General features: G+C 30.3%; 1 protein-coding gene across 1 annotated transcript; it reads right to left on the bottom strand.

The window, feature by feature from the left end:
* Nucleotides 1-4,522: 4,522 nt before the first annotated feature.
* Nucleotides 4,523-5,491, bottom strand: LOC108477549 (uncharacterized). Its single transcript, XM_017780088.1, has 2 exons — nt 5,145-5,491; nt 4,523-4,979 (listed from the first exon to the last, which is right to left on the bottom strand). The coding sequence occupies exons 1-2, from the start codon at nt 5,489-5,491 to the stop codon at nt 4,523-4,525; spliced, it is 804 nt and encodes a 267-aa protein (XP_017635577.1).
* Nucleotides 5,492-20,225: the final 14,734 nt, after the last annotated feature.

Raw genomic sequence — 20,225 nt, 5'->3', positions numbered from 1 at the left:
ACAAAAAAAAAATGTGTGTGGTTGCCCCCTTCATTGCCGTGAATTGAAAGAAGAAAAAAAAAAGAGCATTCGGTGATGAAAACAAGTTGTGTTCTTTGGTTCTTCTTGGCCGAATTGAAAGGAGGAAGAAAGGAGTGAAGCAATCGGTCACCTTAGGTCAATATTAAGGTAAGGAAGTTGATACTAGTTCTTGAAATCCTAGTTGATATTGAGTGAGATATCAAGTTATTGTTGGTAACCAATGTTGAAATTGTGATTTTGGAATAAGCAAGGTTTTCAGCTATGGAGATTAATAAGGGTGATGGTTGTGTTTCATGCTAAATCTAGATGAACAATGGTAGTTTGCTTACATCTTGATATTTATGAGTTCCTTTCTTGGTTCTACCTTAGATCTATAAGTATGATTTATGCTTGTTATGTTACTCATGGTTAAAATGATTCGGCTATGGTTCATGTAAAAAATAAAATATACATGTGAATTTGGTTATTATATTTGGTTGAGGTGTTATACATGATTTGGTATTAAATGATATTAGGTTATATTCGAACATAGAAAGAGTTTATTTTGGTATGCTTATTACATGGTAGGTAAGATTTGTGTTTTGGATATATGCTTATATTTGGTTAATGATTTATTCTTGTGAAGTATAAATTTATAACATGAATTGAGTTGGAAGCTATTATAATGTACTTGTGCATTCGGGTATATGATGAAAATATATGAGGTGGTTATAATCAACTTTATGATTCGGCTCTTGCACATATATATATATATTTGCACATGATGTATTGGTATGACATATATATTATCTCAAGGTATATATTTATATATGATGGTGTTTCAGTTATGGAGTAAATGATGGGTGCGTATTGAGTTATAATATGTAATGCATTAGTTAGTAAAATGTATGCCATTTATATGTGGTATTAAGTATATAATTAGCCTCAACATAGACATGCATATTCGGCCACATGAGATGGATTGGTGTTGCATGTATTCGGTTAGAGGCAAGCATATTGATGCTTTTATCTTGGCTTAGATAATCGGCTAAAAGAGAGTGTGGGCTAATATGTTGAGTTTGATTCATGATTTCATATATATGTGACTCTAATGTCTAATGTATATATGGGTTAAGTACCTTGAGTTTCTCTTTTTGATGTTCAAATGATTAAAGCAATTTATTTGTTAATATTAAGCTCAAGAGCAAAAGGGAGCTAAATCCGATAAAGGGAAGGAAAAAGTGATCGAATAGCCGTCGAAATCGTTCGACAACATCCGAGGTAAGTCTTTGAGTAATGGAGCTTAGATTATGATTCGATTAGATCATGTTTTAAGTAAATCAAAATCATGCTCTTGTATGTAGCTATTGAGCCGAAATGATAATGCTTGATAAGTGACTTGTGTTTGAATTCTAGTTATGAAATTGAAATAGAGATGTGTCATGATTTATTGATATGTGCATAGATATTCGGATGATAACCGGGCTAAGTCTCGAAGGCATTTGTGCTAGTGACTAATTCCGGGCTAAGTCCGAAGGCAATTGTGCGAGTTATTATATCTGGGCTAAGTCCCAAAGGCATTCGTGCGAGTTACTATATCCGGGCTAAGTCCCGAAGGCATTTGTGCGAGTTACTATAACCGGGCTATGTCCCGAAGGCATTCGAGCGAGTAGCTATAACCGGTTAAATTCTGAAGGTACTTGATTTGGGAATGAGCGATCTTGCTGTAATAATTTCAATTAATACGCACGTAAAATCCCAACAATGAGGTATGTTTCGTATGTGCATTGGAATAGTTGCTTCCTTTTGAATATTATTCTTCGATCGATTAATGAGCTTAGGTCCTTGGTTAAGTTGATCCCTTATGTATGAATATAAGGGTTGGAAATGTGAAGTAGGACTGATTTTTGAAAATATGTGTATATGAAATTATCCGTTTAGTTATATGAATGCTATACTTCAGTTGTGTTTAATTTCATTGCTCAAAACTTACTAAGCATTAAATGCTTACTCCGTCCTTTGAATCTCTGTTTTATAGATTTTGGTTCGTCAGCTATCGGACTCGGGATTATTGAAGTCGAAGTCGCCCACACTATCAAAGCCCTTTTGGTACACTTTTGGTTGAACTCTGAAAATGGCATGTATAGGACTACCCTTTTTGTTGTTGGTCATGTACCCTATGGTTTTGTATAAATTTGGATAGCCATGCGAAAATGGCTTATATACACTTTGAGCATAGTATTATAATCATTTTGTATGTTGTTCATTAAGAGGTATGGAGATGTTTGGAAATGATTAGCCATTGGAATGGTTAATCATGATCACATTTTGTGCTATATATGCTAAAAGGGCTAGTTGAATCATGGAAACTATGAAATAGGTAAAGTCTACCTTAAAGGTAGATGCTGACAGCAGCAGTGATGTAAATTTGAAAAATCACTAAAAATAGTAGGAATGGAATTAAATAGTGAATAAATTATGTAATCTAATCTTGATGAATCTACTTTCATATGGAAGAAACGAAACGATCATATGAGTCGAATGTTAAGAGAAATTTAAGTTTTCGTGAAACAGGGCCAGAACGGTTTCTGGATCCCCTGTTCCGACTTTGGAAATTAATTATAAATTAACCAGAGATAATTAAAAGTCATGCCATATATGTATAGATTCCTTTTCGAGTCTAGTTTCTATAGAAACAAACGGAATAAGTATTGAAGCCCTGTACAAGGAGATATCTAAGTCGTAATGCATGAAGGTCAGAGTAGTCGAACCCTAAATCAGGGGAGACTTTAACTAATAAACTGTACTAATTGGCTTGACCAAAAATTCTAGAAAAAATTTGTAGATGGATATATGAGTCTAGTTTCAGGAAAAATTTACGAAACTGGTTTTCGAGTTTTGAAACTCAGGATATGATTTTTAAGGCGACAGTGACGCAGTTAACCAGCTTGTCTGGAAATTTTTAAATGGACTGTGAAAATAAGTGAATTTAGTCTGTGAACCCCTCGTGTCCGACTCCGGCAACGGTCTCGGGTACGGGGTGTTACATTTTTTCACCTTTATACCTAGAATTGTATCTACCTTGTTGAGATCTTTCATTGTAAAATTCAAGGCTAGATACTATTTGGTCTCATGAAAACCTTCTATGTTCGTACCAAAAATCAACAAATCGTATACATAGAGACAATTAATTACATCATACCTATCGGTGGTTGTAGTGTAAATACATTTATTCGCACCATTATGTACAAAACCATATGACAAGATAGCCGAGTCAAATTTCTCATGCCACACTTTAGGCACTTGTTTTAAACCATATAATAACTTGATCAACTTACACACCTTTTGTTCATTCCCAAGAAGCACAAAGCCTTATTGGGATCTTCCTAATTACAGAATCTCTATTTCCTTTAAGAAGGAAAACTAGAGATTACGAGGAAATGAAATCAGGACCAAAGTTGTTTACTTTTCTCACTCTTTGACTTTTCCTCGGCTCCGTATCCTTATTATCACAAAGATTCTTTTGGTTTGATAACTTGAGATCACTGATTGATATTCTTTTTTCGAATCTATTAAATCATTGAAAACCTTATTTTCAATGAATATAACATCTCGTGTTTCAATGATCGTATTTGACACTAAGTCAAGAACATGATAAGCGTTAGAGTGTTGGGCACATCCAACGAATGCAACTTTGACAACTCTTGGACCTAACTTTGTTCTCCGTTGGTCGGGAACTCTATAGTAAGCCAAACACCCTCCACACTTTGAAATAATCTAAGTTTGGCATCCGACCCTTCCATAACTCATATAGAGATACTTTGAATTTTCTTGATGGTATTCTGTTAAGAATATAACACGTAGTCTATAATACTTCTCCCCATAGATTATATGGAAGTTTAGCATTTAACAACATTGGGTTAACCATATATACTAAAGTACAGTTCTTTCTTTCTACCAAACCATTTTGTTGCAGAGTATAAGGCGCGGAACACTTATGTACCACACCTTGTTCCTCACAAAATACATTAAATTCATTTGAAAAATATTCACCACATCTATCATTACGAAGCACTTTGATTGTCTTACTAAACAAATTCTCAACCTCATTTTTAAAACATTTAAACATATAAAACGCCTTATCTTTACTTCTCATGGCATACACATAAGTAAATCTAGAGAAGTTGTTTATAAAAGTGATAAAATATCATTTTCCGCCTCTTGTTAGAGTTCCATTTAATTCACAAACATTCGAATGAATTAAATCTAACACTTGCGAATTCTTTTCACACTTATTAGGAAACAACTTCTTGGTAGTTTTTGATTGAATACAAATTTCATATCTATCAACAAACTCATCATTATTTAGACTTATATAACCTTTTGTTTGCATATATTGTAAATTTTTAAAATTAAAATGTGCTAAACGCAAATGCCATAGAGGATAAGATTCAATAATATAAGCATAAGAATTAACTTTATTCATATCAATGCTCAACTTGAACATACCCTCGTTACAATATCATTTTCCTATATATATATCACCCTTAAGTAAGACAAACTTATCGGATTCCAAGATAATCTTGAACCCCTTATTACACAGAATACTTGCGGACACTAAATTCTTTCTCACATCGGGAGCTTGCAACACATTTGTCAAATTCAATTTCTTCCTAGATGTGAAGTTGAGTTCCATCGTCCCTTGACCGAGCACCTTAACCGATTGATAATTGCCCATAAGCACTTCACAGTTTGCCACTAGTTCATAACTCTTGAATTGTTGTCGGTCATTACACACATGGACAGTAGTTCCGGAATCAAGCCACCAGTTATAGGACTTATCAGTCATGGCTATGTTAAGTTTAGTAATCATACCAATATCTAAACTCTCGATCCCTTCTGTAACCATGACCACTAAGTCCATGTCTTCTACCACATTGGCTTTGGAAGTTGTGGCATCTTGTTTCTTTTTGAGAAGTCTACAATTCTTAATAGAGTGTATTTTCTTATTGCAATTATAACAATTGAGAGATTATTTCTTTTTATCTTACACATTCTTGGTCTCGGATGTGGCCTTTTGCTTACCATTTCGAGAGTTCTTGGTCTCGTTCACATTGTTTACTTTAGAACTTTAGGAAAGATACATCGCATCACACTTTCGAGTTTTCTCTTCAATACGCAAATTCCTAAGTATTTTCTCTACAGTGAAGTCCTCTGCCATATGTAGAAGTTTCTTCGAATAATTGTTCCAAGATGAGGGAAACTTTGAGATAATAGCCCCGACTTGTAACAATTCCAGAATAACAACTTTCAAGTCACAAAGCCTACTTACAAGGACTTGTAATTCATGGACTTGATCCATGATTGGGATTCTATCGAGCACTTTGAATTCAAAATACTTCATCATTAAAAATTTATTAGTACCTTTTTGCTCAGTGTTGTATTTCTCTTCAAGAGCTTTCCATATTTCCACCGAGGATTGCATCGACATGTAGAGATCATACAATCAGACAAGGTGTTGAGAATTTGTGCTCAACATGTGAAATTGTCTTCTTCATGCTTCTTCTTGAGTTCAGCCACTTTTGCAATTTCCTCGGGGTTCAGCCACTAATAGTGTTAGAACACGAGCATTGAAGTGCTAAATTCACAAGCCGCTAAGGAATTCCTAATGGCATGTCATCCATATCCCACAAGTTTAAAAATTGTTGTAGGGAATTAACCCATGTAATGCAAGAAACAAGTAAATGAATTAAATCGAAAAGATCGAATACGCAAATTTAACGTGGAAAAACTTGTAATACCCCAAAAGTTACTATAGTAAGAAAATGAAATATTGTCCTTGATATAATAAAATAAGGAAATAAAGTGACAAAAAGGGGAATTTTGAGTATTTACTCTCGGGGCACAAAAATTTTCTCACTTTTTCAATTTAGTCCTTTCTTGAATTAATATATCATAATATACTTCCCAAACAGAAATTTTCTTTTCTTTACAATTTGGTTCATTCACCAAAAATCCACCATTTTTACTAAGAATTTCAAGATTTTTCATAATCACCAAAAGAGAAAAGTGATAAGGAGACTATGGAGAACAAGAAAATCACCTAGGATTCAAGAAAATGGAAGTTGGAGGAGAGAGAAATTCAAGTGAAAATTTGAAATCAATAGGACAAGGTAAGAACATCAAGATTTCACTATATTTTTAAGTTTGATATTATTGAAAAAGCATGAAAATGATGTTAAAGTAGAGTTTTCTTATATAAGGTTCTATGTTCTTGATATGTTAGTGAAGGAAAATAAAAGAAGTGATAGGAAATATTGTAGAGAAAGGAAAGGAAGGTGTTATAAACTTGATTATCAACATTTTGCACTAAAACAGTTTTGGACAGTAGCAGTAGTCTGACTTTGAAAATTCACCAAAAATTGTATAAATTGAATTAGAGGTTAATTAAAGTATTAAATTAAATCCTATTGAGTTTCGTTTTACATAGAAGAAACATTGTAAGAAAAAGAATTTCATATTATGAGATATATGAATTTTTGTGAGACAATGTCAGATTAATTTCGGGTTCCCCTGTTCTGACTTTGGAAAATCATGAAAAATTGTAAAGAAATAATTAGTGGTTTAAATTTATATATTTAAATTATTAATGAGTCTATTTTCAAAATAAACAAATTGAAACATCATCCAAACCTCGTACTAAGAGATAATTAATTTTTAATAAAGAAAGGTTAAAGCTGTCAAATAACAGAACATGGATAAATTTGAAGATTTTATTGTACTTATTGGCTAAATTATAAATTCTAAATTTTTTATGGTAGAAATATATTTGAGCCTAGTTTCAAAGAACATCAAGTGGATCTTAACTTAGAATTCTGTAGCTCAAGATATAAATAATTTAGTGACTGTGACTTAAGTGGACAACTTTGATATGAACACATAAGTAAATAATGGAATTATAGATAATGTTACACATAAGCATGTTATATACTAAAAGCTAAAGATTCTAACAAATATATATACATTAAGGGCACGCTTGGTTGGGAGGAATGGAATAGAGTTGTAATGTAATAGAGTTGTAATAGAATAGACCTGTAATGAATAATTCAGTTGTTTGGTTGAATGGAATGGAATAGAGTTGTAATAGTATTCTTGTGTTTGGTTGAATGGAATAGATGTTGTAATAGCATAAGGAAAAAGACTTAAATGACTAAAATACCCTTAGTAGAATTTTTTAGATAAATGATTATTATTTCTAAATTTTAATAAAATTATTATTAAATATAATTTAATAAAAATAAATAATAAATAATAAATAATTTAATCATATTTTAACATAAGTATTATTAAATACAATTTAATAAAATAATATATAATTTAATAACATTCTTAATATTATGATTAAATTATGAATTAATAAAATCATAATATATAATATTATAAAATAATATATAACTACTTTATTATTTTTAAACACATATTTAATGTGCTAAATGTTCCATTATCCATTTATTTTTTCCTTGCACTCTTTTCTTCCTTTACTAAATTTCTTTAAACACATATTTAATGTGCTAAATGTTCTATTATCCATTTATTTTTTCCTTGCACTCTTTTTCTTCCTTTACTAAATTTCTTTTATCTTTTATATAATAAAAATCAAGTTTATATAATCTTCAATTGAGTTAATTGGAAGATTCGTCTACAACCATAATTTGAATCAACATATTATCATCTTTATAAACATATCATTTATATTTTTATATAGTTAAATTAAAACACTTGTTCCTTATCAAACAACTGTAAGGAAAGTCACTCCAAGCTAAGGTGCTATCGTAAACAAGCATCAAAAGAGCACATAAAATATATGTTTCAAAGTTTCATCTCAAATTGGATTATCCTCCACATTCATGCAACCAAACATTGCAAATGACACACATATCTACATATAATTTACATTCGATCAACTACATGTTGGAAGAATACTCAATATGACTTTTTCGAGTAATCTTTCAAACCACGGCCTTTCCATGCCTCACGGTATCTGATCCCAATGATGTCTCTCGAACTCTGTTTGTCCTTGAGAGCCCAGTTAATCTTGTTATTATCGATGCCAAGATCAATCATAATGTGCTTGTTTCTGAAAAAAAAGTTCACTTTACATTAAATCAGCTTAATAGCATCACATTCAAATTGTTTTATTAGCCCTATCCGACAGCTTAATTAACACCAATTAACATCCCCTTTAACAACGAATTTAACCTTTTCGTTCAGCAACAAAAACTAATATTTAACAACTATTGTTTTTCTTTTATTTCATACATGCAGCAGACCAATTGCTCTACATATTACAACACATTCAAATAAGTATTTATATGCTGGAATAATGAGCTTTCAAGCTGTAGTTTCCAGCAGTCATTTAAGCATTTAATTGTCAAATTTTCACTTCACTACTAAAACGAACTTAGTAAGAATAACATAATATTTTAGCTACTAAACTCGATTTATAAACCCCTACAACCATAGCTTACCTGCATGCAAACTTCAGAATTTAAACATGAGAATTTGCAAAGTTTCCTTTGAAAAACTCACTCACAAGCACATTCAATTTGTCCTATTTTGGACAGCACAAGACAAAGAACATGCGGGGCATTTGTATCCGCAAGAACACACTCAATAGTATTAAAATTTATTAGTTCATCACAGCAACAATCCATGATTTTTAGTCCAGTAATACTCAATTATTTGGTCCCAAAACTGAATAGCATAATGCAACAAATGAGACTGTCTTTACAGCCCTCAATCAACATGAAAATAGAACCATTAATTTGTTCAAATTTTGGACAGCAAAATAAGGGCACAAAATTGGATAGCAGTAATTTTTACACTATTTCCGAGCAGCATTTAAACTTACAATAAACGAATCTAGCTAATGCCAGATAGTAAGTAGCCTTGAAAATTTAAAGAACATTTTCAGCCATTAAATCAAAACCGAAACATCAATTCTAATTTAATATATATATATATATATATATATTTTAAGCATGAAAATAACAAAACGAGTTTAAAGAAAACTCACCATTAGCAACACTCAATTTGTACTTCTAAAATAATAAGTCATTCGGAAAATAAAACGCAGTTTACTCATTAACGACACATCATCAATATCAATTCCAGAGTTATACATTTTAACCACGGCACCAAAGCACTATAAATCACAGCTATAACCCCTCCTAATTTGTCATTTGAAGATACCACAATTTCATTATTAAGACCGTTTAAATTACGACAATTAATTCACTTTAGATAATGGTTTAAGACAACATAAATACTTACAGCATAAATACTTACATTTTAATCAAGACCAAGCAGTAGGAAATCTTAATTATAACTATGACATCTTCTAATTTCAGCTTAGGACATTAATATTTAATCAATTCCAGCAGCAGGTTACCTTAATTTCATTACAAAAAGTCATATTCTGACAGCATGCATGGAGTTTGCATTCCTCGACAGTTCATTCAACAACTAACCATCATCAAGACTTTCCTTCAATTTCATCACACATACCAGCATTAGAGTACAATAAATCATTCAAGAAATAACTTAAACTCACACCATAACCAACAACAGTCATTTTTTTTTTTACAACCATTTCTTCAAATTTCCAACATGATTTATTTGCTCCTAACCAAAAATCAACAGCAGCTAATTGACAGTTTAATAATAAAATTCAGACAACTTAATTGAAGTCACCAACTAGTTTAATTCGACTTGACAATTAACTAAATGAGTAAGTGTGTGTAAATTTCAAAGAATACTTACCGAATTCTTCCTTACAAGCACAGAATTTCTCCTTGCCTTTACCACTTTAACCATCTCCTACCTCTCTAACTTCTTAATATGAAGAAACAACTATTTAATATGCCAAATCCATGGCCTCTCCCTCCATGCTAAAAGACAATGAGCAACCTTTTTTGAACCCCCTGTGATGCCTATGATTCCTCAACAACAATGCCATGATCAAATTACAACATAAACCAAAATATCAGACTTTTTAAGGAAAAATAGATAAATACTATGATCTAAGCACAAAGATGAAATGATCATCTTCCAAAAGAAAAAAACTAGGTCATGCCATTAAGTAGAACTTGTGAGATCTCGCTTTAATTCCCAAAAGGCGCTTTCAATCTAAGTGCAAATCGCAACAAATTAAACCCAATAAATCTAATTGAAAATTTTTGCGAAATCAAAATTTCTCCCAAAAGAGGAAAAATTCTTCCACAGGAATTCAGAATCAAAACTGAAATTCAAAAGATCAAAAGGTATTTCTCTAAATCCAATGAAAAAGAACAATCAAAAATCAACATTGAGAAACCAGAAAGAAAATAGAGGAAGAAAAGTAATGGGAAATTGGAACAATTAAAAAGAGGTACCCTTGGACATTCTTGAGGGTTTGATTAAACCTGGAATCAAGGCTTTATTTGTGACGCTAATCTTCTTCACCATGGCTGCTGCTGCTGGTCTTTCAAACCCCTTTTCTTGCTCACTCCAAACGTTCTATACAGGTATATTGGGAGAATGGTGAGGGTAAATAGAAAGTAAGAAGAAAAAGTTTAAATAAAACAGAGAAATTTCATACCGCACGATAGATTTGTTGAAAAACTCTCAGATAGGAGTAGGGAATTTGAAGAGATGTGAGATGGATAGAAAAGGAAAGAAAAATAATTTTTTGTATTACTAGAAGCGTTGAATAGCCATTCATTAGTGATGCCGTTGAATTGCTATTCAGTGATTTTGAGGAATAAGGCTGTAATAGCTATTCCATTGAATAGCCTTTACAGCCAACCAAACCCCTGAATAAGATCATTGTGTTGAATAAGGGAGGAATGGCTAAGCCTTTCATGTGAACCAAACAAGGCCTAAGGATATGGAATGGAGAGGAGGGGGAGGAAAATATATATGAATATTCAGCTAGCATTGGTTTACATTAAAAAATGGCTAATTTGCATGTTTTAGGCTCAAGGACTAAATTGAATAAAAGTAAAATTTTAAAGGGCAATTTTATAAAAATTAAAATGACCAAATTGCATGAAATAAATTATTTTATTGTCTAAATTAATATATTGAAAGAAATTATTAATATCAAGTGGGACTAATTTTTTCTCAATTAATAATTTATCCAAATATTCTAGGCTCTTGTAAAACCCTTAATAAAATATAAATTTAATACCAAACCCTAATATTTTAACCATTTTCACAATTTGATTCTAACATCAATATTTAACAAAATCACTTTATAATATCATCATACAACAAAATTATAGCTCTAAACCCACTTGATATTAATAATTTCTTTCAATATATTAATTTAGACAATAAAATAATTCATTTCATGCAATTTGATCATTTTTGAAATTTTTACAAAATTGACCTTTAAAATTTTACTTTTATTCAATTTAGTCCCTAAGCCTAAAACATGCAAATTAGCCATTTTTTAATGTAAACCCATGCTAGCTGAATATTCATATATATTTTCTTCCTCCTCTCCATTCCACATCCTTAATGTATATATATTTGTTAGAATCTTTAACTTTTAGTATATAACATGCTTATATGTAACATTATCTATAATTCTATTATTTACTTATGTGTTCATATCAAAGTTGTCCACTTGAGTCATAGTCACTAAATTATTTATATCTTGAGCTACAGAATTCTAAGTTAAAATCCACTTGATGTTCTTGAAACTAGACTCTAATATCTTTCTACCATAAAAATTTAGAATTTATAATTTAGCCAATAAGTACAGTAAAATCTTCAAATTTATCCCTATTTTGCTGTTTGACAGCTTCGACCTTTCTTTATTAAAAATTAATTATCTTTTAGTACGGGGTTTGGATGATGTTTACGTTTTTTTATCTTGAAAATAAACTCATTAAGAATTTAAAAATATAAATTTAAACCCCTAATTATTTTTTTATATTTTTTTATGATTTTCCAAAGTCAGATCAAGGGAACCCGAAATCAATCTGACCTTGTCTCACAAAAATTCATATATCTCAAAATATGAAATTCTTTTGCTTATAACATTTCTTTTATGTAAAACTAGACTCAATAGGCTTTAATTTAATACTTTAATTAACTCTAATTCATTTTCTACAATTTTTGGTGAATTTTCAAAGTTAGACTACTGCTACTGTCCAAAACTGTTTTAGTACAAAATGTTGATAACCAAGTTTATAATACCCTCTTTTCCTTTGTCTACAATATTTCCCATCACTTCCTTTTATTTCCCTTCACTAACATATCAAGAAAATAGAATCTTATATAAGAAAACTCTACTTTAAGATCATTTTCATGCTTTTTCAATAATATCAAACTTAAAAATATATTGAAATCTTGATGTTCTTACCTTGTCCTATTGATTTCAATCTTTAACTTGATTTTCTCTCTCTTCCAACTTCCATTTTCTTGAATCCAATGTAATTTTCTTGTAGTCCATAGTCTCCTTATCACTTTTCTCTCAGTGATTATGAAAAGTTCTTAAAATTCTTGGTGAAAATGGTGGATTTTTTGTGATAGGACCAAATTATAAAGAAAAGAAAATTTATTTCCTTATTTTCTCTTCTCACGTTAGTAGCATGGAAAGATGAAGAGGATTCTTCATCTTTCTTTCCTTATATGCTAAATAAAATAATAATAATAAATATAATTAAAAATTAAATCAAAATATTAATAAACTAATATTTATTTAATTAATCTAAAATATCACCAACATCATCATTACTCTTCAAAATTATCTTCCTTGCTAGATGACCATTTTACAATTTATGATTCTTCAAAATTCCTCCATTGACTCATCACCCATTTTGGTAAAATTGTGATTTAACCCTTCATACTTTTTCTACTTATTCAATTTGGTCCTAATTCATCCATTTTCCTTAGTTTCTAGATCATTCCACCCTTAAAATATTTACACTATTGGTCCTTCAACTTTTTTATATTTACACTTTAACTCCTCAAGTTTTGAGTATTTACTCTTGGGCCACAAAACTTTTCTAACTTTTGCGATTTAGTCCTTTCTTGAATTAATATATCATAATATACTTCCCAAATAGATTTTGTTGACATAACTCAAAATTCTCCTTTTTGTCACTTTATTTCCTTATTTTATTATATTAAGGATAATATTTCACTTTTTTACTGTAGTAACTTTCAAGGTATTACATTTCTCTCCTCCTAAAAATAAATTTCATCCTCGAATTCCTTATTTTCTTTTGATCATGAACTTCATTATTTCTATAATTCTATAGTCCTTTTTGCATATATTTACCTAGCTTATCATTTGTATCCATTCTGTATCCTTTCATCTCACAATTTAGTCCTTAAATCCTCAAATCAACTTATAAAAATTACTACTCTTTATATATATATATGTATCATATTTCACCATTTAATGTAAATTTTCATGATTTTCTTTCTATTTCTTTCACAATTTTTTTTAATTCAATATTTCAAACATGAATCAAAGATAATCATTTACCTTGTAACAAAAATTATTTACCTTTTTAGCAGAGGCCAGTAGACTGAACAGAACACTTAGGATAAACGGAATGATACAGAGGTGCATTATTATTCACTATTAAACAGAGAGCACTAAAGTGTTATACAAAGAGCATTAATGTGCTAATAATCGAAGAGCACTAACATGCTAATAATCAGAGAGCGCTCTAGGGTCCCTTAATGACATGCCACTAATATCCTAATAGTTCTAATATCGTCTATTTGGGCAAATTATATCATGCACAAATTAAAAAATATATAAAAGATATATATGAAGTACATGATAAGGATTATTAGTGAATTACAGATGAATAGTGAATTTAGAAATATATTACATGTATTAAAAATAATGAAGATATAAGTATATGTATTATTGGTATAAGGATTAAATTGTAAAGTATGTAAAAACATTATGAGAAAAGTGTAATAGTGATATGTGAATGATATAATTTGCCCAAGTAGACGATATTAGAACTATTAGGATATTAGTGGCATGTCATTAAGGGACCCTAGCGCACTCTTTGATTATTAGCACGTTACTGCTCTCCGATTATTAGCACATTTATGCTCTCTGTATAACACTTTAGTGCTCTCTGTTTAATAGTGCATAATAATGCACCTCTGTATCAGTTCCGTATATCTTAAGTGTTCTGTTTAGTCTACTGGGCCTCTGCTAAAAAGGTAAACAATTTTTGTTACAAGGTAAAGGATTATCTTTGATTCATGTTTGAAATATTGAATTAAAAATAAAAATAAAATATTAATAAACTAAGATTTACTTATTTAATTAATCTAAAATATCACCAACATCATCATTACTCTTCAAAATTATCTTCCTTACTAAATGACCATTTTGCCCCTTATGATTATTCAAAATTCCTCCATTGACTTATAACTCATTTTGGTAAAATTTTATTTAACCCCTCAAACTTTTTCCATTTATTTGATTTGGTCCTAATTCATCCATTTTCCTTAGTTTCTAGATCATTCCACATTTAAAATATTTGTACTATTGGTCATTCAACTTTTTCATATTTACACTTTAACTCCTCAAATTTTGAGTATTTACTCTTGGGCCACAAAACTTTTCTAACTTTTGCAATTTAGTCCTTTCTTGAATTAATATATCATAATATACTTCCCAAATAGATTTTGTTTACATAACTCAAAATTCTCCTTTTTTTACTTTATTTCCTTATTTTATTTTATCAAGGACAATATTTCACTTTCTTACTGTAGCAACTTTTAGGGTATTACAAAACTCCTCAAATGATGATAAAAAACCACGGGCAAAAAGAGATTTTAATATAATAAAAGGAAAGTACAAGAGATGGAGAGAATTAAAATAGAATCCAAAACCCACGAGAAAAACACTTCTAAGCAAAGAATAGAATTCTCTCAATTTAAATATTTCTATTGTGTCTAACATAGAGTAATTGTGGCCTATTTATATACTAAAATTCATAGTACAATATGACTGGAATACTTCTAGATTAATCAAAGTTTAAGTGGAAAAATAAAACAAAGTTTAATTGGGAGAAAAAAAGCCAAAAACTTGATCTGGATGTCGCATTGTCGCGGTGTTGCTTCTTTGTTCGTTGAGACATCAAGACAGTCGCATCGCCGGGACAACCCACGGTTTGGGTCGATTAGAGGCTTTCTCCCACACTTGTCTACAAGAGCTTTAAAAATATTATAAATCTAATATTCATCACAAGCAAAATCAAGTTTTCGTATTTTCATAGTCACACATAAATTTTAACATTTTACAATTTAGTCCTTTTCTCCACACATATATTCACATCAACAATAACATTTATTTACTACTTTCTTAAATTATTTATATATTTATTAAGTTACAAATACTCAATTTCATGACATTAACATGTACATTAGCATATAAATTTCAAAACCTAATTAAGTAAGAAGAATTCTAAAGTACTTACTATTCTTAATTAGGCTATTTTTTCTTCAAACTTTATCTACTTGTTTCCCCTTGTATACACTCCTTCCATCTTCTTCCTTATCTTTCTCTTAATTTCATAGCAATTCCATAAAACATAAGAAATCAATATACTTATTTCATAACATTTACATGCTCAAATAATTATAATAAACATGATACTACTACTAAATCATGAAAATTTTACCTTAAAGCCTTAGTTTATCACATTATTTAGATTTTTTCTCTTTCTTCAAGCATGAACACTCCACTTCTAGCTTGAAAACTAAACTTGCTAGGATGTAGGAAACTTGATTTAACTAAGGTTTCTATGGAAATTTGATGATTTCAAGCTTGGAAGGACTTTTAACGATGATGAGGGGTTAGATTGTAAAAGAAAGAAAAGTTTATTCCTCTCTAGTTGGTGATGTGAAAGAGATAAAAGAAGAGATGTAGAATCTTCTCCATCATTCCTTGAAAATATCACCATTATAATGAGAAAATATAATAACAATAATAATAAAATATCAAATAAAATATTATAACTTATTCATAAAAATCTATCCATCATCATTATCCACTAGATCTTGGTAAAATTGTTCTCCATGTCCTCACATATTTCCCCACTAATTCAATTTAATCCTTTCCTAATTTAAATTTATCACTTTGACCCCAACACTTTGTAGAACCTTACAATTTAGTCTATACTTCAGATTAATATTTCTTAACACATCAGTCTTTTAAATTTCTCCAATCTCCTACTACATTCTCTACTAACACTTATAAATCACATTTTATTTATTTTGAAAAATTCAACTTTTAATTGTTCAAAGTAATATTGTTATGACTAAGGGGTTTCCTAGGATATTACATTGACCTTTCACCTTGCATGAAGACGTTTGTCTTGCATAAAATTACTTTCTCATGAAAAAAATGTTTAATAAGAAGTTGAACTTTGCTTTATATACATTTCTTATGAATTAAAACTCTAACCGTTCACCTTGCATAAAGAAGTTTTCTTTATTGAATTCTTCTCCACTCATACTTTTCTCTAAGCAAGCATCAGAAAATAAGTATGACTGAGGATCTGCTCAAAAAGAGGACTCAAAGGTAATGAAATATTGTCTTTTACAATATAATTCCTTAGTGATTGATGGTTTGGACTTTTTGCCTCTTTTCTAATCATGGTAGGTTCTGGTTCAGTTTATTTATTTGGAACCTACTCCAAGGAAATCAAAACCACTATTGGTTATGATTAGACAACCACAAATCTTTTAGGCTTATCCAGGGATCTAAGTGCTAATGTTATAGTTTTTATAGGTCATATTGTTGAGATAATACCCACTTAGTTTGTGCTGCTACTTGGGCCCGCGCTTTATTTTGTGATATGGTTAGATGTGAAAAAATATAGCCAAACCCATGGTTCAGAAAATGTGCATTTACATCATTATTGGATCTAATTCCTAGAATTTTTCCAATACAAGAGGTCTCGTTACCACTATCAAGAGCTTCCCTGAAAATATGGGGTTTATTGATAAGTCTCTTTGTAATTCCAATTCGATTTTGCACTAATAATTTATGAGTCAATTATATTAGTAATATATTAACTAGTGAGTGGCTTGACTATTGCATTTACCCTTATCAATCCCTCTAGAAGAATGATCCTTGGAATACTTGTTAGAGTGTTCCAATGAAAATCATTATATTAAAATTTGACACCGTCATGCTTGTGATAAAGTTGTGCCTGCATTGTGGATATTATTGATTGCATTTTTTTATTTTTATGTGAGTGTGTATTGGTCAGTCAGTGCTCCACACCAAAAAGATAACCTTTTTTTTCTTCCTATCTTCTATTTCCACAGGAAAGGGTAGCTTAGTAGCAATCTTAAGAGAATTTGAATTAAATTGCAATCCTTTGGTCGTTGAGAAACACTCGAGCCCAAAACAAAATTTTGATGAATCAAGGATAAAGGAGACAAGGTGCTGCCAGTACGAATGTAAAACATAGAAGGGAAAAACTTCCTCTAAGTACATAACAAAATAGCTTCGACTTGCTTGACCATAAAGAGCTTTTCATTCAAGGCTTAAGATTTAGAAAACTTTAAATATTGGGAAATTTCAGGCTTTAAGTTACTAACAAAGATACTAAGAACATAAGACTCTGAAAGTTGCATTCGATTAAGAATCTTCACACAATCATCATGGAATTATTCCATTGATCCTTGTTGCTTCTAAAACACCAAATCTGCCATTAGATCTTGGAAAGAGTCAAAAGCAAGTTGTTCCTTCAACTTTTGAGAATAGGACTCCTATTCCAACAAAAGAAAACCCCCTATGTGTAAAAATGATGTTAATCCAAAGCCTTCCCCTCTAATTGTAACATAATTGTTTGTACTTTGGCAGTGTCAGGAATAACCTCACCCTTAAAATATTACTCCAACTTTGCCACCACCTGTAAAAATTGTACTCACCAAGCTTTGGACATTTCAACTTATAGGCACGATTAGCCCATCAACCAAACCTCCCTTACTCAATCCTGACTTGACTTCCTCCAACACAACGGAGGGAGCCTCAACAACAATTTCCTTGAGAGGGAACATAGGAGGAGCCCCAAGAATACCCTTACCCTTAACTTTAGTAATCCCAGGATCCATATCAACTTTTCCCAAATATTGCTCAAAAAGGGCTTTCATCTTGTCCTTAAGTTTTGTGCGAACATCCTTACAAAAACTTTAAAAATTGGCTTTAAGCTTCTTGTCCCATTAAGCAACCTTAGTTTGCAAATTGGTAACATCCTGGTACAATTTTCCAACATTTTTTTGATTACGAGTTGTTACACCATCTCTGCCAACCATGGACCAATAACCAAATGACCTTGATACCTAAATATTAAGAGAAAATTGAAAGAAAAAAAAAAGAACAGAAGAAAGAAAAGAGTAAGAAGAAAGAAGATTTTTCGTGTGAATTTCCTTAGGATGGGAATTATGGTTACTTTCCACTAGTTTTAACTAACATTGATTGGAAGAAAAGTAAGTCGTTATAGGCTATTACAACAATCCTTAACAACACCCATTCAAAATGTACCGCTTCACTTAATTCTCTTAACACTAAACTATATCATTTTATTTACTAACAATCAAGCTTGCAACATTTTGTTGTGGATTTAGTAGGGAAAAAAAGGAAATGATGGGAAAAAGACCAAAATATTGATTTCGAAAAGTTTAGTGACTAAATAAAAAAAAATAGTTGAGTGACCAAAATTGAACGAAGTGAATAATTTAGTAACAATTTTTTTACTTTTCCCTTATTTTAATTGATATGTAATTGAAACATTAATTAAATAATAATTAATCTAAAATAATAAATGTAAGTTAAATACAAAGTTTATTTTAACATTAATATGATTTTATCTAATTAAATTATGTTCCTAATTAATATTACTTTTGTTACTATTTTATATTAATTAATAATATACTAAATATTCCTAAAAACTAAATATTAATTTAACAATAAAATTAACTTTAAAAATATGGGTAAATTACACAACTAGTGTTAGAAAGTCGGGTTTGGAAAACGTAGCGGAAAAATAATATATGAAAAAACTAGAGTTTTAAAAAAATTTCAAAATAAGAACTTGGTTGTGATATTTAAAGTAATAATCACTTAATCAAACTTGTACCTTTTTTTATTCGTCTAAGATGAACGCTTCGACCGCGCAGTTTTCTCCACTATCCTCAAGCTCACATCTTTCGAGTGTAGGATCGCTTTGAATAAGAAAATTTTTCACAAAAATTACCAATGGAGTAATTTTATAATTTCTCTAAACTTTTTGGCCAAATTATAAATAAGAAAAATATCTCTAGAAATTTTCTGAAATAATTTCTTCAAAGAATTCAAGTTTGTGTAAAAATGACCCAATACTCTTTTTATATAAGGAGAGTTTAGAGAGTTCAACTATAATTAAACTTAATCATTTTAATATTAAATTAATAAAATATATCTCTACAAGATAAAGATTAAATTAAATTCAATATTAAGATAATCACTTTAATATTAAATTAATAAAATCTTATTAAGATAAGTATTAAATTAAATTTAATATTAAATCTATTAAAATAATATTATTTTTGGAATAGTTAATCTGAAATCAAATTCTTTGGTAGAGTCCCAGTAGGAGTGTAATTTTTCCACTGCTCAACCACCAAGATACATCACCGCCGATCATTTTCTGGTCATTGGAATGTCGTCGTTGCAGCCATCGACACCTTAAACAGGTTTGTTTCTATCGATCCGGTCCAACCACCAGTTGGACCGTCGGTCCGATTTCACATATCAGGCTCAGTTCGACTAGTTTTCTTATAATTTAATTCCACATTGAACAAATCGACTAAATTAAATTATTTCCAAAGTCGTAAAATTTTCTTCTGATTCAAATGTAGTTTGATCAAACTTTTGTAAAGCTAGCGGAGAGATCAATCAGACATATACAATTAGGTTTTAGTAATTACAATTATGTCCAGAAGTATCGTTCCAATAATTCGCAATTACTTCATCATGAAGTCAATCCACAAGAAGTACCATGATTGAAAACCCCTTAGTGTATACTCTTTACGAAAGCAATTCTTTTAACTACTTTGTCCCATAACCTCATCATGTGTGTATTACCCTCATATGATATCCTTGATTCCTTTGAGTTAAATCCATTCACTCAATACAATCA

This window comes from Gossypium arboreum, chromosome 12 (assembly GCF_025698485.1).
Source record: "Gossypium arboreum isolate Shixiya-1 chromosome 12, ASM2569848v2, whole genome shotgun sequence".
Taxonomy (NCBI): Eukaryota; Viridiplantae; Streptophyta; class Magnoliopsida; order Malvales; family Malvaceae; genus Gossypium; species Gossypium arboreum.
The sequence above is the reverse complement of the archived record's forward strand: the minus strand, read 5'-3'. Positions and strand labels throughout refer to the sequence as shown.